The sequence below is a fragment of the Coloeus monedula genome (genome assembly GCF_965178545.1).
Source record: "Coloeus monedula genome assembly, chromosome: 27".
In the NCBI taxonomy this organism is placed as follows: Eukaryota; Metazoa; Chordata; class Aves; order Passeriformes; family Corvidae; genus Coloeus; species Coloeus monedula.
In genome coordinates this window covers 1,774,038-1,794,402 of record NC_138807.1, presented here as the reverse complement: position 1 = coordinate 1,794,402, position 20,365 = coordinate 1,774,038, and the positions used below count along the sequence as shown (strand labels likewise).

Here is a 20,365-nt window from a genome sequence, read left to right as displayed (position 1 = left end):
GGGCACAGCGCGGGCACAGCGGGGATCTGGGGATCGGCCGGGGGACGGGAGCAGCTCCGCGGGGCAGAGCACTAACGCCGGCCTCTCTCCTCTCTCCCGGCAGTCCTGGTACCTGGGATAACCGCCGCCGTGCCGCCCCTTCGCCTCCCTTCTCCTCTGCTTTAGGCACCCCCAGAGGAACATCCCCGTCCCCGAGCACCAGGCCCAGCCTTGCGGTGACGACGGAGAGCGCGGCCTCACGACGACGACGACGACGACAAGCAAAACCCACACCCGAAGGAAAGAGCGAGGGAAAGGAAGAAGGAAAAGGGTCAAACTGTTTTAAAAAGGAAAAAAAAGAAAAAAACAAACAAAAAACAAACAAACCAACAACCCATCCCAGGAGGACCTTTCCCCCCACCCCGGCGATGCGCCAGAAAACAAAGAAACAGAAAAAAAAAAGAAAAAAAAGAAAAAAACACTATTATTTACCCCGTCGGCCGGCGCCGCGCTGAGACCTGACACAAGTTGTGCCAGCAACGCCTCCCGGAGCGGCTGCAGGGCCGCGGCGCCGAGCCCCGCCGGCCGCTCGAATATGCAAACGGCTTTGACTCTCTCGTTCTTGCCTCTATGTGAGTAAAAAAGATCAAAACCTCCCCCGCCGACCCCCCCGGCCCCAGACTCTCGGGGGGCCCCGGGGCTGGGGTGGGGCGCGGCGGGGCGGGGTGGGGGAACCCCTCCTGCTGCCGGAGCCCCGCGGACCGGGCGCGCTCGTGGTCGGGGCGGGTGATGCTCCGTGCTGTGCAAGCGCCTCGGGGACGGACGGCACCGTGCTGCAGTGACACGGTGACGGTGGTGCGGTGGCACGGAGACATGGTGGCACAGTGGCTCGAGCGGGTGGCACAGGAGGAGGGGGCTTGTGGCCACGGAGGGTGCATGGGCACGGCCAGAGATGGTCGCGGCGGCGGTGGCACCTCGGTTCCCGCGCGGACGCGGTGTCGGGACTCTCCCACCACGGCCCCAAACGTCACAGCGGCGGTGGCACCCCGATTCCACCGGGGAAACGGCATGGGGACTGTCGCAGCCCGGCCCCCATGGTTCCCGGGCGGCCACCCGTCGCGCCGGGGCACCGGTCACCATCCCTCTGGTCGCCTTCCTCCCCCAAGCCTGCACCGGCCCCGGCCCCAGCCCCGTGTGTTCCCACCGTGTCCCTGTGTCCCCCGGCGTGTCCCCGCGCCCGGGGGGTCCGTGGGGCTGGGGGGCTTGCGTCCGTGTGTTTGAGCTATGCATTCCTGTGGACAGGTACCAGGTGGGAGGCAGGGGAGGGTGCGCTCGTGTTGCACATTTTGTAGGAAATGCACTTTTAAGAGGGAATCGTCAAAAAAAAAAAAAAAAAAGAAGAAGAAAAAAAGAAAAAGAAGAAAAGAAAACAAAATCACAAAAAAGGAGGAAGAGGAAGAGGAGGAGGAGGTGGAGTCCCCGGCACTGGCTTGCCGGGACGGCTGGTTTGGGGTTTTTGGGTTTGGTGGTTTGTTTTGTTTTTTGGTTTGGTTTTTTTTTTTTTTTTTTTTGGATACAAAAGGATGGAGCAAAGAAGCCCGAGCGAGGGAGAGGGCAGAGCTAGCCCCCCGGAGCCCCTCGAAGTCCCCCGGAGTCCCCCGGAGCCCTCAGCCCCGCGTCAAGTGCCTGAACTGCAGCGGGGAGGGGTCCCGGCCTCCCCGGAGGAGCCCCCGGCCGGGGGCAGCGCGGGAGGAAGCGCTCGGCCATCCCCGTCCCGTGCGGTGACAGCGTGGCCGGGAAGGGGACGCAGGGACGTGGCAGTGCCTTAGAGCAGAGGAACCCCCGCGACGGCCGAGGCGAGGAGGAGGAAGAGGACGAAGGTCCCGCTGTCCCCAGCGAGATGAGGAGACTGGTCCCCAAAGGATCTCCGGCCCAGAGGACACCCGAAGGGTGGTGATGGAGAGAAACCACCGTGGGATGTCCAGGAGCCGGGGATGCCACCGAGGCCACCGTCGCCACCCGCCTGGCCCCCTCCCCTGGCACCCAGAGCCGCCCCGAGGACCACCGGCATCGCATCCCCCATCCCAGTGGCCCCCGCTTCCCCCCGCTTCCCACCCCCCCGGGACGGCACAACGAGGCACCAGGGAAAGGGCTGACGCAGGAAATCCCGGGAGACAGAAAAATAATCAAAAAGGACAAGAAAAGGAGAAAACCCACCAAAAAAAAAAAAAAAAAAAGAAAAAAAGGAAAAAAGAACAACAACAAAAAAAGCGCTTGGCGGAGAGGGAAACCTGTTTTTTTTTTTTAAAGATCTGAGAAAAGAAACACATAAAAAAAAGACAAAAAGACAAAAAAAAAAAAAAAAAAGACAAATAAACTGCATGGTGCTTTAACAGGATCTGGTGACCTGGCTCAACCCAGCCGCGGCTGGCTGATGCTGTGCATGGCAGACTCTATTAACCGGCTCTACCTTCCCCTTCAGCAAAAGAGAAAAAAAAGAGGAAAAAAAAACAAAAAAAAATCTGTATAAAAGAAAAAAAAAAGCCGTAAAAAAAACACACACAAGAAAAAAAATCCATGTTTTCCTAATTTGCACGAAATTTTATACCACATGATGTGCCTTGCCTTCGAAGCCTAAGTATTACTGGACCCGATATCAGTGCGAGGGAGTCGCTGCATGCCCGGGGCTCCCGGGGGGCCGGGGGGGCCGGGGGCCGCTGCCCCCCCCTCGCCTCCTGCATGGCTTCTTCTCGGCCGGAAAAGTCCCTTTTTCTCTCTATTCTTCTTTTTTAACCGATTTTCCCCCTCAGAAACGTCTTCCAGTTGGTAATACCGATGCATCCTCTGCGCCAACACACCGGAATATGCAATAGCTGTGGGGGGGGGCCGGCCGGGGGGGCGGCCACCCCTTTGCTTTGCCTCTCTTTTCTTTGTTTTCCTTCCCTTTTGGGGGGTTTTTATTTGTTTTTTCTGCTTCCAGCAACCAAAGGCAGCGAGGCGGGAGGCGGCAGGGACCCCCGGGCCAGAGCCCCCCAGAACGCTCGGGGGGGGACCCAGTGTCCGGGCGCGGCAAGACTGACCGGCATGTGGTGGGGTCCGTGCGGGGAAGAGCAGGGATGGAGACCCGCAGGGCTGATCCTTACGGGGGGGTCACAGGGTCCCACCCCCCCAAGGGGACCCCCACTTTTTCATTGGTTTTCAATGGGGCGCAGGGCCAGGAGGGCTGAGCCCAGCTGCTCTCGTGACAGGAATGGAACCGTGTGAATGTAGCTGTGCCCCCCCCGGGCTGGTGTCAGGGGGGTCACAGCCTCCCCCCCACCTCCACCCCATCGGCTTCATCCCCGGGGGTCCGGCTGGCGCAGCAGGGAATGGCAGGAGGTGCCTTCTCGCCGCCTCTCCCTGCTGTGCCCGCTGCCGAGCAGGGGCCCGACACCCCCTAAAAACCCAGAATTTGCCTTAAAACCCCAGCGTTCCGCCGGCTGGAGAGACCCCCCCCCCCCAACCTCCCTGAGGCTGAGGACTGACGCGGGTCGTGACACCGGTGGGCGGGTGGCACCGGCATCGCTGCTGCTCGGGCATGAAGAAACGTCGTCGTCAACAGTTTTGAATTTTAATTTTTTAATTTTTTTTTTTTTTTTTTGGTGTCTAAAAGTATTAGTGGGGGGTGACGGGGTGGTCGCGTCCCGCCGGGTTTCGCCCACAGTTGAGGCTGGTTTGAGGGTCCCAGACCCTTTGGGAGGAGCCTTGGGAGACGCTTCTTTATGCAAGGTGCAGTATTGATTTCTGCAAGGACAATGCAAGGAGGGAGCGGGGGCGGCGTCCAGCGGGGGGGGGGAGGAATGAAAAATAGAATTTAAAAAAAAGAGGGGAAAAAAAGGACAAAATTTTAAAAAAAAAGAGAGAGAATTTTTTTTAAAAATAGAAAAACAAAAAAACAAAAAAAATTGGGGGGTTAAGGCTGGAAAAGGCTCAGCTCAAAGCAAAAAATATTAAAAAGAAAAAAAAAGCATTTTTCAGCGGTGACAGCGACAGCGAGAGCGGAGGGAGGGAGCGGGGGGGCACCGGGGCAGCCCCTCCGGCCAGCCCCGGGGAGGCGAGGGGCGCTGGCGCCCCTCGGGCCTGGGTCCCCCCGCCCCGAGGAAGCCCCGGAGCCCCCGTCCCGTGGGGACCCCACCGGGGCCGTCCCCTGCCCCCTTTTTGCTGCCTCCCCACCCCCCGGGCCGGCAGCAAGTCCGGCCGGGCTGCGGTCGCAGCCCCTCAAAACCCGCCCTCGGCAAGAAAAGCACCTTAAACCGTATTAAAAAAGGCAAAAACGAATCAACTCGACGCCCCCCAGCCCGTAGGGCGGCATTGGGGGGGGCGGGCCGGGGGCTTCCCCTTGCGGGGCCGGGGAGCCCCCCGCGCCCCCGGGGTCTTTGCACTGCTCCCCCGACACCCCCCCGGGGCCGCACCCCCGGCTCTGCCCAAAGGGAATATGCAACACCCCCCCGGTCCCTCCCTGGGGGGGGGCACCACTCATTTTTATTATTTCTATTTTTTTAATAGTTCTCCTTTCTTTTTTTTTATCTTCTGGCGGCCTCGATGGCCACGGTCGGGGTGAGCGCAAAGCCGGGGTGGAGGACACCCCATCCCTGGGGATGCTCCGGGGGGGTCCCCCGCAGGATGGGGATACGAGGGGGCTCCGCTCGACAATCACCGCGGGGGTTTCATGCACTACAGTCTCTCCTAGAGGGTTTTTAGTCGGGCTCGTCGGCTTAAAAAAATTAATTAAAAATAGTCCTTGTGACCTATAAATAAAACAAATAACCTGTACATATATATATATATATATCTCCACATATATATATATGGGGCTGCAGGGCCGGGGGGGGCGCGGGCCCGCGGGCCCACCACAGTTAAGGTACTTTAAATCGCAAAGGAATATATATATATATAAAATCTCATATATATATATATATGTCTTGTTTGGTGGGGTTTGGGCTCTTTTGTTTTTCTTTTTTTGTTTGTTTGGTTGGTTTTTTGTACTCAGAGTTTGGAATTTGCTGCTTTCTGCCCCCCCCCCCCCCCCACCCCCCCGGGATCCCGCCACCGGCTGGGATGGGTGCCCCCGGTGATGGGTGCCCCGGGTGTGCCCATGGGTGACCCTCTGGGTCCCCTGTGCGGCGCCCGTGGGTGTCACTGGGGGTGCTCCAGGTGATACCCGCGGGTGCCGCACCGGCTGCCCCACCGGGTGCCCATGGGTGCACCTCTGGGTGCTCCTTTGGATGCTCCAGGTGGTGCCCACGGGGGCCTCTCTGGGTGCCCCAAGTGATGCTCACAGGTGCCTCGCAGGGTGCCTCGAGCAATTCCCGCGAATGCCCCTCTGGGTGCCTTCTTGGGTGCCCCTCTGGGTGCTCCAGGCGATGCCCATGGGTGTCCCTCTGGATGCCCCGAGAGATACCCACGGATGCCCCTCTGGGTGCTCCAGGTGTTGCCCACGGGTGCCCCGGTCCATGGGTGCCGCTCTGGGTGCCCCCGTGCCCCGCGATGCCCGGGGGCAGGCGGGAGGTGGAGCCGGGGTGGGGGGGGGTGGGGAAATCCCACCCCCGGGCAAAGAGCGGCAAAAGGAGAGAAACCGCCCCAAAAAGGCGCCGAGGCGGCAGCCGGCCGGACCGCGCCTCTTACCCAAACCAAAAATCCCGCCGCAGTGCCTCCGCGCCGCCGGCTGCCCCCGCCCGCCTTTTCGGGGGGTCCCCGCTCCCCCCGGGGGGCCGGGGGTGCCCCCTCCCCCCGCAGTTATATTTTACTCGTTCGCCGGATTCTCGCTTTCGCTTTGCCGCAGCCGATACACACCGCGAGCGCACCAGGGCCGCGAGCCGGGGCCGGGCCCTCCCCGCTGCGCCCCCCGCGCCCCCTGGCCCCGCATGACCCCCCCGAGCCCCCGCTCGCCTCCCTGGTGCTTCACGATATTTGATTATACCATTGTACGCAGCCATTACCGATAGCGCCGCTCCTGCCTACATACACTTACTGACCCTGATACGGATTTTTGGGGTTTTTTTTTTGGTTTTCTTTTCTGTTTTGTTTCTTTTGTTTTGGTTTTGGTTTTTTTTTTTTTCCCGTTGTTTTTTTTTTTCTGTTGTTGTTGTTCCCCCCCCTATGCAAAAAAGAGAAAAAAGAGACAAAAAAGAAGAAAAAAACAAAAAAGAAAAAACTGACACACAAAAAAAGATTAAAAAATGAAAAGGAAAAAAAAAAGACAAAAAAAAAATGTATAAAAATTAAACAAGCTATGCTTCAACTCCAGCTCGCCTCCGCCCTTCCTTTGCAGCCCCCGGGGGAAACTGAGGCACAGCGTCCAAGCGGGGAGAACACGAGTGTCCCAGCGGAGGGGGGGGGGGGCACTGGGGAGAGCAAAGCCCTGCCAGGCACCTATCACCCCAGAGGAGGGACCCGCACCCATTACTGCTCTTGGGCCGGATGAGGAGGGTGACAGAGCTGGGACCCCGCAGGGCGCACCCCCAGCCTCAGGCGGGGCCGCGGGGTGGCAGGGACAGGGTGGGGACAGGGACATGGGTGGGGGCAGCCGTGGTTCACGTGGGGGTTCAGAGCTGCTGCCGCTTCCTCTGCTTCCAGACCTTGGCCACGGGGTGTCACCATCTCGTGCGCGTGACGTCATCGCCTGGCTGCGTGACGTCACTGTCCTCACCCGTAGGTCAGCGTTGGCCGAAGCTGCGCTTCACCCCCGCGGTCCCCACGGTCCCTGTCCCCAAGCGCTGCTCAGGACCTCCTCGGTGCTCCCCAGCCCCCTGTGTCCCCTCGGTGCCCACCCCTCGGTCCGGGGTTGTCGGGCAGCGATGTGGCTGGACATGGACACCGGCTCTCGCCCTGCCGAGGTCGCTGAGGTCTGGCAGCTTGGAACTTGTCATTGTCCCCTGCCCTAGTGGCACCCGGGGGTGCCGCACAGCCTCCTCCCCAGCACGGTGACACCAGACGCTTCACTCGGGGCAGGCTGGAGACCTTTACTAGGTACGTCTGGGGAGGGGGCTGTCCTCGTCCCCCCGCGGCCGGGACCCCCCGCCGGCCCAGGGTTGGGGGACACGGGGAGGCCCCGCTGCCGTCCCCCCCTCTCCGCTCCGGCGAGCGGGCGATCCGCGCCGGGTCTTGGTCACAGCCGGGGCGGCCGCAGGGCGGGGGGTGCCACGGTGGCCACGGCTGTCGCCGAAACCCGGCGCGGATCCCCGCCCCTCGGACGGGGTGAGGGTGCGGCGCCCGTCGGAGGTGCTGCGGAGCGGGCAGAGGGGGGCCGGGGGGACTCAGAAGGACGTGGCCTTGCTCCACTGCTTGTCGTCGCTCAGCTCATCCCAGTCCTCAGCCGCCGGGTTGACGTGGCCGGAGCGCTCCAGCCTGCGGCAGGGAGGGAACGTCGGTCAGCCGGGCACTGCACCGGCACCGCGGCCGTGCCAGGGGCACGAGGGCACCACGGCACGGCCGCCTCCGGCCATGCCAAGGGCATACAGCCACCCTGGCACCTCCAGAACGTGGCCACTCTCGAGGGAGTCCGAGCCCCGGTGCTGGGGGGGTCCCGGTGCCGCCCCGCAGCACCCGGGCTGTGGTACCTGTCAGTCGCCAGGGTCTCCGGGTAGTCGTTCTCCTTCCTGCGAGGGGAGAGAGAGGCTGAACGGTGCCCGGGGACGGCCCTGTCTCCAGCCCATGGCAACCTTCCACGCAGTTTTCCCCCGGCCAGCACCCCCCGGCCCCCAACCAATCCAACCTGCTCCTCCTGAGATTCCAGAGCCGGTTAACGAGCAGCATCACGAAGACGATGAAGAGGAAGACGACGACGGCCGTGAGGCCAATGAGCCACGGCTGCAGCACCTTGGGGCCCGTGTCTGCATGGGCAGGGGACAGGGAAGGGAAAAGGTGGGGATGGGGACAGCTTCAGGGGAGTTACATCCTTCAGGGGATGGGAACCCCCATGAGATGGGACATTGGCAGACACTCACTGTGCCCCCTTCCCACTGTCCCTTGGGTACCAAGGAAGCCACCCCCAACACAGCTCACCCGCCCCCAGCACAGTGGTGAGCACTGGGGCAGCGGATGGGTGTCTCCAGATCTTTCTGCTCTGCCCCCAAAAGTTACTGTCGGAGCACTGGGACAGACTGGTCCCACTGGAAAGGTCTCCCAGGAGCTGATCCAATGCCTTGGGAGGGCCTCCCCAGGCACAGCAGCACAGGGCATCACGGGGGCACCTACCAGCCTGTCCCTGGGCGGTGGCAGTGAAGACGAGCAGGACCAGGAGTGAGAGGGGCTGCAAAGACCTCGGCATTTTTGAGTGGAGGACTGGAGCACGGCTGGATCCTGCTCCTGAAAGTGAGCTCCTGTCCCCCGCTGCTATCAAGCCCTGCTCTCCACACCCAGGGCAACGGGCACCTTTATTGGCTCCAAGAGGACAAGTGGCACCAAGCACCATGGCAACGTGTCTCCTGTCACCCGTGGGAGGTGGTACCACTCCCCTGGCTCAGACACCGGCACCCCACAGCACCCAGTGGCCACCACCTCAGGGACCGCAGTGGCAAAGGACAGGCATGTCCCTGTGCCCAGGACCGGGGACCATCCCCAGGATAGGTGGATGGACGGAGGGAGAGACAGACAGACAGGCGGGAGGGTGGAAGGACAGACAGGTGGGTGGTGGGGTGGGTGGATGGACAAACACGTGGGTGGGTGCACAGGTGGAAGGACAGATGGGTGATGGGGTGAAGTGCCCACCCTGCCTGGTTCCACCCAACCCTGCTGGCAGGGCTGGGGCAGATCCCATGGGGATGGGGCAGCACTGAGGGCTGGGCAATGCCAGGCCACCCCCAGCCCTCCCCTGGGCACAAGCCAGCTGGCCCCAGATAATCCCAGCTGGGACCCCATGACACCCTCAGGGCCCACGTACTGCCAAGAGTGAAACACTGACGGGGTATCAGGGAGACCATGGCGGGGTGCCCACCCACCAGGGCACAAGGAAAACTGAGGCACAAGGTGGCCAGCAGCCCCCCAGGGAGGGACAGTGGGCTTTGGCAGGGCCACCCTGCCTGTGGCAAGTCCTCAATGGGCAAAGAATGAGACTGGGGACACAGGGATCCAGCCCCAGCCTGGGTTTAGGACAGGGGGTGCAGGACCATGCAACAGCCCCCATGCCCAGTGCCCTCACCCAGAGCCCAGGAGAGGCTTGTGAGTGCTTTGTCCCCCAAGAATGGTTTGGAGGTGCCACTGGGCATGGTCTGGCAGTGCCAAGGCACTGAGGAGGTGGTGGGGGCACAGCCAGCCTCAGTGTCCAGCTGTCCATCTCTCTGTCCCTACCCATGTGTCCACACTGACTTGGCCCATCCAGAGGTGTATCCATGTTACCCTGTGCATGTGTGCACCCATGCCCACGCCCCCTGCCCACCATTGTCTGAGCCCCCGCACCATGGTTTGCACCCCCAAGCACCCACCTTTACACCCACGTGCCCATGGCCAGGGGTGGCATGCCTGTGCTAAGGGGTGCTGTTACCCCAGGCAGAGGTTGGGATGTCTCAGCCCTGCCACCCCCAGTGCTGTGCTAGGCCAAGGTGCAGGTGGCTTTATTGGGGTGACAGCTCAAGAGAAGCCCCAAGAGCAGCACTAGGGCTGGGCAGGGAGGGGGAGGCTGTGTGCCAGTGCTGGGCAGTGCCTACGGCCAGGGCCACACTGTGACCCAATGGTCAAGCAGGGCTGCAGGGGTGTCCCCTGGCCCTAGAAGAACCTCTTGGGGGAGTCGGCAAAGGAGACGGAGCTGCGTGGCATGAGCAGCCCCAGCGGGATGTCCGAGGCGGAGAGGATGCCGGTGCCTTCGTCCTCTGCCTTCTGCTCCACCAGCACCTCGTCCTTCTCCAGCCACTCTGCCTCTGGCACAGTGCCCTCGGCCATCCCTGCCTTCTCTTCTGGCTTGGGCCCGAATGCCCAGTCTGCAGGGGCAGAGACGGAGCTGTCAGCAGCACCAGCCCTGCCACAGCACAGTCTCAGGTGAGGGGGATCCCCCCGGCCTCCCGCCCACCCCGAAGCCTGACCCTGCTGTGGGCAGCACTCACCGGCGAAGTCATGCACCAGGTCCTTGATGAGGTGCCCCACAATGGCATATGCCACCACCAGCACCAGCGCTGCCGCCATCATCAGGTACAGGACGTAGCGGGGCAGGCGGATGCTGTCCAGGGCGGGGGGCTTGTAGTCCACATACAGCACCCCGTCCTCCTCGGGGGGTGACTGCAGCAAGTGCCGTGGCCCCCATGCACCCCCGGTGCCAGGGAGGGGGACACCCCCTGCCAGGGCCATGGCCAGCTATCTGTGCACCCCCACCCCAAGCCACCGAAGCCTCTGCCACGCAGGGGACTGCAGGGGAGGAAGTGGCATCAGGGTCCACGAGGCTCCTCGGTGCTGGCAGCTCACAGGGACAGTGGTGTCCCCATGGCTGGTGGCAGTGCCACTCACCCAGCGACAGAGCTGTGTTACTGAGAAGGAGCTTAGCGCCTGCTAATCCAGGCACAGCCCGGCTGCCTCAGCATGGGGGGTGACCAGTGGGCTCTGATGTGGGTCAGGGTCCCCAGATCCTGCCCCTCTGGCAGCACCACTGGTACCTCTGCCTCCCTGGGAGTGGGGAGTCACCTGCAGCTGGAGAACCCCCAAGGACAGGGATGGGGAGGGATGCTCAAGGTCTCTCCTCCCTCCCCTGGGCTGGGTTAAATCCCTCAGCAGACCCCAGATCCCTGGAGCAGATGGTTGAGATCCCAGAGGACACAGCACCCTTGGAGCCAGAGGCGATGGGGATGCAGGCTCAGCTGGGGGGCTCCCACGGGGCCCCCTTTGCTGTACAGTGGAGCAGCCCATGACAAGAGGCTGTCGCCTTCCCAGAGCTTCACGATGGCTGCCACCCATGTCACCCCAGCGCCCAGGATCACCTCCCCCATGCTTCCCCCAAAAGCAATTCCTCCCACACCAAGAGGGTGCAGGGTTTAGCCCAGACCAGCAGCAGCTTTGGAGAAACCCCAAACCCTCCCCAGCACAGGCTAAACTGGGAGGGGTGAAGGTGCTGGTGGGGTTCAGTGCCAAGTCAAGGCTCAAGGCTCAGCCCTGCTCCCTTCCAGCACCTCCCAGCTCTGCGGCACCAGGTCACCCCTGCCCAGATCCCAGCCTCAGAAAAGAACTTTGTTCCAATTTTGTCTTAAAAGGTGTTGGGGGGAGCAGAGAGAAATGCTGGCACAGAATGACTGAGAAACAACCCTGTATGGTCTGGGTGAGTCACCTGTGGAAAGGTTGGAGAACAAGGGTGAGGGCAGCTGGGGTGATAAGTGGGGACAGACACCCTGGCAAACTCCAGGGTGCTGGAGCCCACGTGCCAAGAAGGGAACAGTGGAAGTGATAACATAGCCCGGGGGAAATCACCCATGGGGATGGATACGGACACAGGAACACCCCAAAAGTGCCAGTGGGTCCTGCCCATCACCCAGGGGCTACACAGGGTGAGGGAAGGGGGACAAGCAACCCACACCAGCTGCTGACTCCAAACACTGTGAAAACATCAGGTGTTTGTCCCCAGTGCTGGGGAACTGCAGTCTGGAGCCCCTCACCCTCCACATCACACACAGGTGACCCTACCCACAGCGCTCGGGCACACGTCACTGACTCCCAGTGTGTACAAGTGACCAAAACTGGTCACATCTTGACTAAAAGCCCTTTCCATGGGGTCCTGAACTGGGTCAGACTGGGCGATGGCCAGAGCTGCCCCTCCCTCAGCTGTGTCCCTGAGCACCAGAGCACTGGGGATGCTGAGCTGGCTTCAGGGACTAAGAGGATTGAGCCTGGGACTGACTCACAGGGAAGCCTCGGACAAGGGGAAAAGCCAGGTACGCCCAGCAGGATGCCAGGCCCTGCAGGGCAGTGGGACCTACCAGGGCACCTCAGACAGTTCATCTTCCTCCCCACGGCTGGGGGTTTCACCTCATACCATCAGGGATGCCACTCCCTGCTCCTCCCAATGTGGCTGGACTCGATTTTAAAGGTCCTTCCCAACCTCAGTGGTTCTATGATTTCATTTTGGCAGCCCCCAGGCTTCCACCAGGGCCTGACCCCGTGGCACTGGGTGCACTCCACACCTGGGCACAGGTAAATCACAGCTCGACTCACTCCACCTTCCCGTGCCAGTGCTTTATTCCCTGCCAAACCCCAAACCCCAGTGTCCAGGCTGGGCTGGCTGGGGGGTTTGGGTGCCAGCAGCAGCCTCAGCCCTCTTGGCCCTGGTTAAAAACGGGGGAAAGCCCAGGCAGGCTCTGCCTCACCCTGCCTGCCCTAATGGCAGCGCCCTTCCCTGCAGAAAAAACCCAGCCATATCTTTCCAACTTTGCCATGAAACAATCCCCATCCTGGGGCAGAGGCTGCCACAGGCTCAGCTCCAGCCTGTCCCAACAGGAGAGGCCAAACCCACTGCGGGGGCGAGGAGGGCCCCGGCTCGGTACCAGCACCAAGAGCAATTTCGAAGCATCCTAACACCACAGCCCACAAGAGCGGGTGCCCAAAGCCCATCCTGGCCCCCAGCAAAGCTCAGGTGGGGAGAATGGAGCTGCCGACGTGGCAGCACCAACCCAGGGCAGGCCCAAGCCCTGCAGAGCTGCAGCAGGCTCTGACACGCCAAGCAGAGCCCACCTGGTCCAAGCCCCAAGCCAGGCTGCGGGCAGGCAGTGCTGATCCTGGCAGGGAAAAAGGGGCAGATCCAGGAAACAGTGGCTGGCGAGGAGTGGTGGAGAGGCAAGTAGCAGCTCAGCCTGGATTTGGAGGGAAAAGGTGGTTGTAATTGTGCCAGAGAGCATACCCAGTTCCTCCTCCAGCTCTGCGTGGCAAGGCACGGCTCCACGCTGACAGAGGTGGCCGTGAAAGCGCCATTGGCAGCAGGAGGGGGTGGGAGGCAGCACACCCACCTCAGTGCCCCCAGTCCAGGCTTAGGAGGAGGCCTGCAGCTTGCAGAGCCCGTCGGCGTACTGGAACTGGGCGCCGTTCTCATACTCGTACATGTCCAGGGCCACCTGGCAGCTCTCGCGCACCACGCGCTCCTCGTCGCCGGCGAAGGCGCGCAGGGCCTGCAGGCAGGAGGGCCGGGCGATGGAGCCCAGCGCCTCAGCGCACTCGTGCCGCACCATGGGGCTCTCGGCGCGGCTGCGCAGCGCGGCCGTCAGCTGAGGGACGCACGCCTCGTCCTGCAGCTGCCCCAGCACGTAGCCGATCTCGTGGCGGAACAGCGCGCTGCCACAGCGCAGCCCTGCGGGAGGGGCAACGGTGAGCTGGGACGCCCCAAAATGCACCAGGGTGCCCCAAAGCGCACCAGGATGCCCCAAAACGCACCAGGATGCCTGGATGGAGCCCCCCACCCGAAAGCTGGGGATGTAAAGGGTCACCGCCCCAGCCCTGTGTGTACAAAGGGGTGTCCCACCCTGTTCTTCCCTGATCCCACCCTGATTCCTGATCCCAGCCCTGCCCCAGTGCCTCCCTTGATGGCAGCATCCACCCTCCAGCAAAGCTGCCACCCCTCACCTGCCCCAGGTTCTGCCCCACCACACGATGTTCCAGGGGATGGCAGCATGGCCAGGGACTCCAGCCCTCCGGGACCAAGCAGCTGGAGCAGGAGCTGACAGATCCCATCTTATGGACCTCAACTGTTCCAGATGTCTGAGAGCCTCACCCACTTCCCTCAGGCTGGGGGTGGGTCCAAACGCTTCCTGGGCTGTAGTCTGCCCCTTTCCCACTCTGGGAACATTCCCCTCTCCAGAGCTATTGCCAAACACCAGCAGCCCCTGACTTTCCAGGCCAGGAGAGCAGGACCCCAACAATCCCGGGCCAGGTCTGACAATGGGTCAGACCAGCTGGTCCCAGACCACCATCACAACCGGTGCCCTCCCTCCCTCAGGGAAGGGGGTCTGGAGGGTGGCAAGGGGGCTCTGGAACACCAGAGACCACTCAGCACTCTGTAATGTGGCAGGCGACAGCAACCCCAGACACAAACATGTGAGAGCAGCTCTGGCAGTCCTGGATTTGGGAAGGGCTCATCCTAGATTAGCCTGGACAGACCCACAGCAATGACAGGCCCTCACCTTCTGCCAGTGCCAGCACAGCAGCCTGGCCCCCCACGTTCCGCAGGGCAAACATGGCCCGGTAGCGGTCAAACAGTTCCTGGGATTCATCCAGGAGGATCTCCCGGAGCTTGGCAACATCCGTCTCCTCAGCAGGGGGAGCAGGATCTACAGAGAGGTACGGGGTGGTGCTTGGCTTCTCCTTGTTGTTCTGCAGCCACTCCAGCCTCCTCACGGCCAGCTGACATGTCTCTGCCACCTGTGGGGACAGAGACACGGCCCTGGCTGCAGAACAGCACTGGCCAGCGCCAGGAGAACCCCAGCACGCAGTAGGATGTCACTGTGATGTCCCCATCCACCTGCCCAGGCAGGACCTGCCTCGTGCTCTGAGACCAGCAGTGCTGCATCCCAGAGGAAATGACCCCTCAGGAACCTCACCTCGACCACAGGATCCTGGGAATAGCGTTTCAGGATATCCAGCACGTCGGGGTTCCCGATAGCACCCAGGGCTTCACCTGAAGGATGTATCGGGATGTTATCGGGGTGTCTGTATGAGAAGAACCCTGCTGTGTCCTCTGCAATACCTTGCCTTGCTCTAAAGCACAGACACAGGCCTAACTGACTGATTCCAAACAGGACAAACACAGCAGAAGCCTGGCCAGCAGGAACAGCAGGACCTGGCCAACCTGTCCTGTCAGGTCTGGCCAAGGAAGGTGGTGAGATGTTCTGTGACTCAGGGTTTGACACCCAAGCCGGATCAGGCCCCCATGAGCTGCTCTGTATAGTGGGGGAAGCACCCCCAAGCCCCACTTGCCAGCCAACCCCTTCCCCTGCCCCCAGAGCCGCAGGAGCTGCCACCATACCTGCCTCGTGCCTGACCATGGGCTCCTGGGCCGTGTCCTCCAGCACGCTGATGAGCACCGGGATGGCCGCCTCGTCCTGCATCTGGCCCAGGCAAAAGGCCAGCTCGTGCTTCAGCAGCGCCGAACCGTCCCCGAAGGCGCGGCCGATCCACTCCACGGCCGCGCGGCCGCCCAGGTTCCGCAGGGTGAAGAGGGCCCGGAACCGGGCGGGCAGGGGCTGCGCCGCGTCCAGCAGCGTGCGGCCAATGGCCTCCACCTCCTGCTCCGTCACCATGGCGCGGGCAGGTCTGGGCACTCTGGGGGCTCTGGGGGGCTCCTCGGTCACACTCCTGCGCCCGGGGAAGGAAGTCAAGGTGAGCCCTCAGCCGCCAGCGGGTCCCGTGGCTCGGGGGGGCGGACAGGAAGGGCCGCGGCCCGGCCTGTGCCGGAGAACCGGACCCCGGGGCCGACCCCACAGCGCGTGTCCGGACTCGGTTTCACCCGATACCCGGGAGGAACGTGGACCCCCTGCCGCGACCGCGCCAGACGGAGCCGCCGGGCCAGCGGAGCCGGGGCCCGAGTGGAGCTGCTCGGGTCGGGGGATACCGAGGGGGTTCGGGGAGGGCCCGGCGGTGCCGGCGCTGCACTCACCGCGCGCCGCCATCTTGCTGCTGAGCCACGTGACCGCCCGGCGGCGGCGCCTGCGCAATACGCACGGGTGGCACCGCCCACGAGGGGGCGCTGCCTCCTCTCCAGCTGAGGGCGCTGCTGTTCCCGCCCGCAGCTCGCCGGGGCCGGGGCCGGGGCCAGCCGCGCCCAGTCAGGGATCGGAGGGACCGGGCAGGGGCACAAGGACCCAGGAACTGAGCCACAAACCCCTCTGGAGAGGGGCTGGGGGTGCCAGGCATGACAAACCCCTCCAGAGAGGGGCTGGGGTATTACAAGGAAGAGCAGAATTCCTCCGGAGAGGGGCTGGGGATGCCAGGCAGGGCAAACCCCACCCTGAGAGGAACCTGGGGTGTGAGGCTGGGCAAAATCCCTCAGGAGAGGAGGCAGGGGTGCCAGGCTGGGCAAACCATTCTGGAGAAGCGCCAGGTATGCCAGGCTGAGCAAAATCCCTCTGGAGAGGGTCTGGGGGGTGCCAGGCTGGGCAAATCTCCAGGGCAGCAGATCCCCGAGTTTGTGGATGCAGTTTAATTCCAGGCTGGTGTCAGCCCTTGCAAGTCACTGCTCCGCCTCTTCCTTCCCTTTTCTTCCCGTGTGTGTTTACACAGCAAGTTGCAAACCTTCAAAGGAGTTTTGCCTTATTTCAAGGCTCCTGCTGATTTTGGCCTAATGTAAAGGCCTTAGGACAGAGGAAAGGGAGATCCCAGCAGCCTCCCCCTCCCAGCCCTAATCCCCACTGTACTCCCACAGCACATAACACACCACCAAACCATTTAGATCCTGGGAGAGAGAATGGGCACAAAATACATTCCACTGCCTGAAACCTCCACAGCAAACTCAGCCCGAGCGCGACACAGCCGCCCCTCCCAGCCCTGGGCCCGCCTGGTACAGCTTTGCCAGAGTCCACGGTGAGTCTGCAAGCAGGGATGCACAGGGATGTGCAGGGTGGTTGCTCCCCAGGCCCGTCAGCCCTCCCCGCAGCTCTCAAAGTACTGGCACATCAGCTCACGCACTTGCTCGGCACGGTTGTCCTCCATGGCGGCCGGTGCGGGCTGGCAGGGCTTGGGCAGCTCAGTGGGCTCAGTGCCCTCCAGCCACTCCTCGTTGAAGGGGTTGTCGTGGGCCTCGCAGACGTTGTGCAGGATGCAGCAGGCAAGGACGAGGGTGGGCAGCAGCTCCAGGCTGCAGTCATCGCACTTAAGGAGGATCTGCCAGCGTGCCTTGAGGCGCAGGAAGGCATTCTCGATCACGCTGTGGGCCCGCTTCAGGCGGTAGTTGAACTGCAGCTGGCGCTGGGTGAGGTTCTCATCCTCCTGGTAGGGCTTGAGGATCCAGTCTTGCAGTGGGTATGTGGCATCACCCAGCAGCACGTACTTCTGTGCCTTCCCCATGAAGTGCTTGGGAGGGTTGGGGCACAGCCGACCCTCCTTGGCCAGCACCCACAGGCTGGAGCTCTCCAGGACCGCGCTGTTCTCCATGCTGCCTGGAAAGGCGGTGGAGACGTCCCAGAACTGCCCCAGCCCATCCACGGTGGCCTGCGTGAGGATGGAGTGCCAGCCCTGGCCATTGCAGTAGTCGGCGGTGAGGCGCAGGGGTGGGTGGATGGGGATGTGCAGGCTGTCCAGCGCCCCGATGCAGTGCGGGAAGCCCCAGCGCGTGCAGAAGATGCGCACCATGTTCTCCAGCTCCTTCTCGTCGGGCAGCCGGAGGTAAAGCGGCTTCAGCAGCAAGACCACAGCGTAGCTCACCTCCCGGACACAGCTCTGCACTGTGGAGGGCCCCACACCAAAGAGCGGGCTCAGAGTCTGGTACTCCACATTGGTGGCCAAGTGCCACAGGGCCACAGCCACCCTCTTCTCCAGGGGCAGGGTGGGGTGGAAGTGGGCACTGTGCGGAGCCAGCCCAGGCCGCAGCTGGTTGCAGATGTAGAAGAAAGTCTCCTTGGACATCCGAAACTTCTCCAGCCAGTCCTGGGGCCCAAACTCCTTCAGGACCACCCGCTCCCACCAGTCCGTGCTCCTGAGGCTGGGCCAAGCACGGGGGTAGAAGCAGCAGCTGGTTCTCCTCCGGTGAGCGATGAGGAGCTGTAGTGTAGGGGGCAGACAAGAGCGGTGTGAGACAGCGCTTCCCTGCACTTCACCTGGACCCCCCTCTGAAGATCACACAGCTCAAGAGATCTGCTCAAGGCAGGAGGATGCCCAGTGCCAGGTGGCCAGTGGTCCCAACTGGTCTAACACTGGTCAAATCTTCCTGTTCCTGAGAAACCTCACTGCAAACCCACCAGGCAGTAGGTGTGACTCCAGATAAGATGGCCAGGTGTTGCAGACAGAGCTTTCTGGAAAAGCCCCTTTTTGGGGTGGCCACTCCCTCTGGGGGTTTATATTTTAATGAGCATTACTGGATTTCCTGCTGCCAAGGGAACTGTGGGCTAAGTCCTGATTTGGAACGGGGAGAGAGCATCCCTTGAAGGTGGGAATCATGATTTGGAAGGGGAAGCTCCTGGCCTCTCCACAGGAATTTGTTTTCTGTTACTAAATTTAAAAATGCAACTTTAAACTAGAAAGAGGCTTTTGTCACTTTCTTCAGCCACTGCCCAGGCCAGCAGGTTCCCCGTGTTCCACCCCAGCTTGTCCTTGCTGCCATGTATCCCTTGGATCCTCAGGCCTTTCATATCCCCATTGCATCCCCCACCTTTGATATCACCCCCTCCTTCACATCCCCACGTCCTCTGCATCCGCCATCCTTTGTGTCCAGGATCAAATCCTGTGTCCTTCAAGCCCCATCCTTTGTGTCCCTGTCTTTGTGTCCCACAGAACCCCCACGTTCCCCATCCTTTGTGATCTCTGTGTCCATGTGTCCTTCCAGTCCCACATCCCATGTCTTGGGTCTCACATGTCCCCTTTATGTCCCCCTTGTGACTTCCCCGTGCTCCCCATCCTTCCCACCACTGTACCCTGAACCCCCCCCCACTGTCCATTTTTTGTGTTCCTGTCACCTGTGTACCCCGTGCCCCAAACCCCTCCTGTCCCTGTGTTCCGTGTCTCACGTCCCCCATCCTGTGTCCCGGTGATCTGTGTCCCCGTATCCCCCCATCCTCCATGGCGCCGTGACCTCCGCGCGTCTCCTGTATCCCCCATCCTTTGTGTCCCCGTGACTTCAGCGCATCCTTTGTGTCCCCGCGATCTCCACGTGTCCCCTGCACCCTCCGTCCCCCGTGATCCCGTCCCCGTGTGCCGTGTCCCCACGACCCGTCCAGGTCCCCCCCCATCGTGGCCCCGCCCCGGTCACCGTCATGAGCCGCTTCTGCCGCTGGCTGTAGTAGTGCCGGAGCCAGGCGCGCCGCTGCGGCCCGTCCCAGCCCCTGGCGCCGCTCCCGCTCCCGGCGCCGCTCCCGTTCCCGCTGCCGTTCCCGGCCATGGCCCCGGCGCGCCGCCGCCGCCGCGCCAGCGCGCACAGGAGCACCAGCAGCCGCTCCCGCATTTTCAAATCGGGAGCCGGGGCCGCCCTGGAAGTGATCGGTGGCGGGGTCACGGTGGCACCGGGGGGCGGGACGGGGCGGCACCGCTCCGCTCCGCACGGCACGGCTCTGCACGGCGCGGTACAGATATCCCCATCCCTGCCGCACTGCACCGTCCAGACATCCCCATCCACACCGCTCTGCACCGCACCGTCCTCCCCATCACCACCCCCACAGCACCACCATCCCCATCCCTGCCTCTCCGCACCGTCCTGCACAGCTCTGCCATCTCCATCCCCACCACCATCACCAACTCTCATCAAACCACACCGTCCATCATCCCCATCCTCACCACCATCCTCACCACACCACCATCCCCACCTCCTTCCCCATCCCAACCCACTCCCTTCTTGCCTCCAGGCTGGGCTGGAAAAGGGTCACCGGGCTCAGCTGCAGTAAGGACTGGCACTCCAGAAACAATAAGGAAAATCACAACAACAAAATCCTAAATCTGCCTCGGATTTGCAGGAACGTTTGAAAAGGCTGGATAAGACTGGACAAAGCTCATCGGGCTCGGCCTAGGCAAGGACGGGCACCTGAGTGACAAAAGACCCAGCCACAGAGAGGCAGTGCCAGTGCCCTGCTGGTGCCCTGTGAAAGGACTGAGATGAATGTGTCTTTACAAACAGATGGTGTGAATCTGCTTGTAGATAGGGCCAGGGACTTGTGGATAACGAAGTAACAGGAGAAACCAGCAGTTTCAGAAAGTGTTGCTAATTCACATGGATTGCTGCTCAGCCAAGGTCATGCTAAATTCCTGAACTTGGAGAAGAAGAACAAAGATTTAACAGAGCTATGGACATCATATGTTAGACAAAGGGGGGATGCATATTAGAGGGGGACATACAGTAGGCGATTCAGGGAGTTTGTACCTTCCAAGTACCTCAGTCAGTGGAGAAAGGGACAGGGAGATGTGGCCATGAAAATTAGGATAAAAAGGAGGCTGGGTCCCCCAGCAATTTGAGAGATCCCCTGGAAAATGCTCCATGGCCTCTCCCTTTGTTCATGAATAAAGTTACAGGACTCCTCTCTCTTTTTGGACACAAATCTCTGGCATTGTGAATTTTTCCGCACATCTGGGAGAGATGCCAGGGCCTGGACAGTGCCCCAAAAGCAGTGCCCGCTCTCCCAAAGCCTGTTGGGTTTCCAGATGTGCCATGGAGAGGCATATCCCATAGGTCTCCTGCAGCAACAGATGCCTGCAGGGAAGTTGCTGGGTTCCTCATGGCCTGAGCCCAGGATCTGTTTGAGGGAATCATCTT

The 20,365-nt window shown here is 61.8% G+C and overlaps 5 protein-coding genes across 9 annotated transcripts in view; 1 reads left to right on the top strand and 4 right to left on the bottom strand.

Moving 5' to 3' along the window:
- NFIC (nuclear factor I C) overlaps positions 1-324 on the top strand; it is a 39,859-nt gene extending 39,535 nt beyond the window's left edge. For all 4 annotated transcript variants that reach the window (XM_082297958.1, XM_082297957.1, XM_082297960.1 and 1 more), the window contains one exon: positions 104-324. In XM_082297958.1, the coding sequence (XP_082154084.1) occupies positions 104-121 (18 nt within the window). In that variant the 3' untranslated portion in view covers positions 122-324. The remainder of the gene's footprint in view (positions 1-103) is intronic.
- Positions 325-6,995: 6,671 nt separating this feature from the next.
- SMIM24 (small integral membrane protein 24) lies at positions 6,996-9,474 on the bottom strand. Its single transcript, XM_082297658.1, has 4 exons — positions 8,215-9,474; positions 7,733-7,850; positions 7,578-7,616; positions 6,996-7,365 (listed from the first exon to the last, which is right to left on the bottom strand). Exons 1-4 carry the CDS (start codon positions 8,429-8,431, stop codon positions 7,275-7,277), a joined length of 465 nt encoding a protein of 154 aa, XP_082153784.1. The 5' UTR covers positions 8,432-9,474; the 3' UTR covers positions 6,996-7,274.
- Positions 9,475-12,026, bottom strand: SMIM44 (small integral membrane protein 44). The gene has a single exon (XM_082297648.1). It carries the CDS (start codon positions 10,294-10,296, stop codon positions 9,721-9,723), a length of 576 nt encoding a protein of 191 aa, XP_082153774.1. The 5' UTR covers positions 10,297-12,026; the 3' UTR covers positions 9,475-9,720.
- A 124-nt stretch (positions 12,027-12,150) lies between these two features.
- Positions 12,151-15,624, bottom strand: DOHH (deoxyhypusine hydroxylase). 2 transcript variants are annotated; one of them, XM_082297647.1, is made up of 6 exons: positions 15,572-15,624; positions 14,942-15,270; positions 14,517-14,593; positions 14,100-14,337; positions 12,933-13,270; positions 12,151-12,779 (listed from the first exon to the last, which is right to left on the bottom strand). In XM_082297647.1, the coding sequence occupies exons 2-5, from the start codon at positions 15,213-15,215 to the stop codon at positions 12,954-12,956; spliced, it is 906 nt and encodes a 301-aa protein (XP_082153773.1). In that variant the 5' UTR covers positions 15,216-15,270; positions 15,572-15,624; the 3' UTR covers positions 12,151-12,779; positions 12,933-12,953. The 2 variants fall into 2 exon arrangements, with proteins under 2 accessions (XP_082153773.1, XP_082153772.1); XM_082297646.1 differs by lacking the exon at positions 12,151-12,779 and having other exon boundaries at positions 12,785-13,270.
- Positions 15,625-16,551: 927 nt separating this feature from the next.
- Positions 16,552-19,066, bottom strand: LOC309582498 (uncharacterized protein; the record flags this gene model as incomplete). The annotated part of the gene is made up of 2 exons (XM_082297679.1): positions 16,552-17,670; positions 18,875-19,066. 2 exons carry the CDS (start codon positions 19,064-19,066, stop codon positions 16,552-16,554), a joined length of 1,311 nt encoding a protein of 436 aa, XP_082153805.1.
- Positions 19,067-20,365: the final 1,299 nt, after the last annotated feature.

Bases quoted from the DNA above. Each gene is read 5' to 3' on its own strand.
- SMIM44 (XM_082297648.1), bottom strand. From the start codon at position 10,296: ATGGCCCTGGCAGGGGGTGTCCCCCTCCCTGGCACCGGGGGTGCATGG.
- SMIM24 (XM_082297658.1), bottom strand. From the start codon at position 8,431: ATGGTGCTTGGTGCCACTTGTCCTCTTGGAGCCAATAAAGGTGCCCGT. The intron at 7,617-7,732 runs GTTGGATTGGTT...CTCCCCTCGCAG, and splicing joins TGGAATCTCAGGAGGAGCAG to GAAGGAGAACGACTACCCGG. The intron at 7,366-7,577 runs GTACCACAGCCC...TCCCTGCCGCAG, and splicing joins GAGACCCTGGCGACTGACAG to GCTGGAGCGCTCCGGCCACG.
- DOHH (XM_082297647.1), bottom strand. From the start codon at position 15,215: ATGGTGACGGAGCAGGAGGTGGAGGCCATTGGCCGCACGCTGCTGGAC. The intron at 14,594-14,941 runs GTATGGTGGCAG...TACATCCTTCAG, and splicing joins CATGGTCAGGCACGAGGCAG to GTGAAGCCCTGGGTGCTATC. The intron at 13,271-14,099 runs GTGAGGGCCTGT...CCCCTCCCGCAG, and splicing joins TGTGCTGGCACTGGCAGAAG to GGCTGCGCTGTGGCAGCGCG.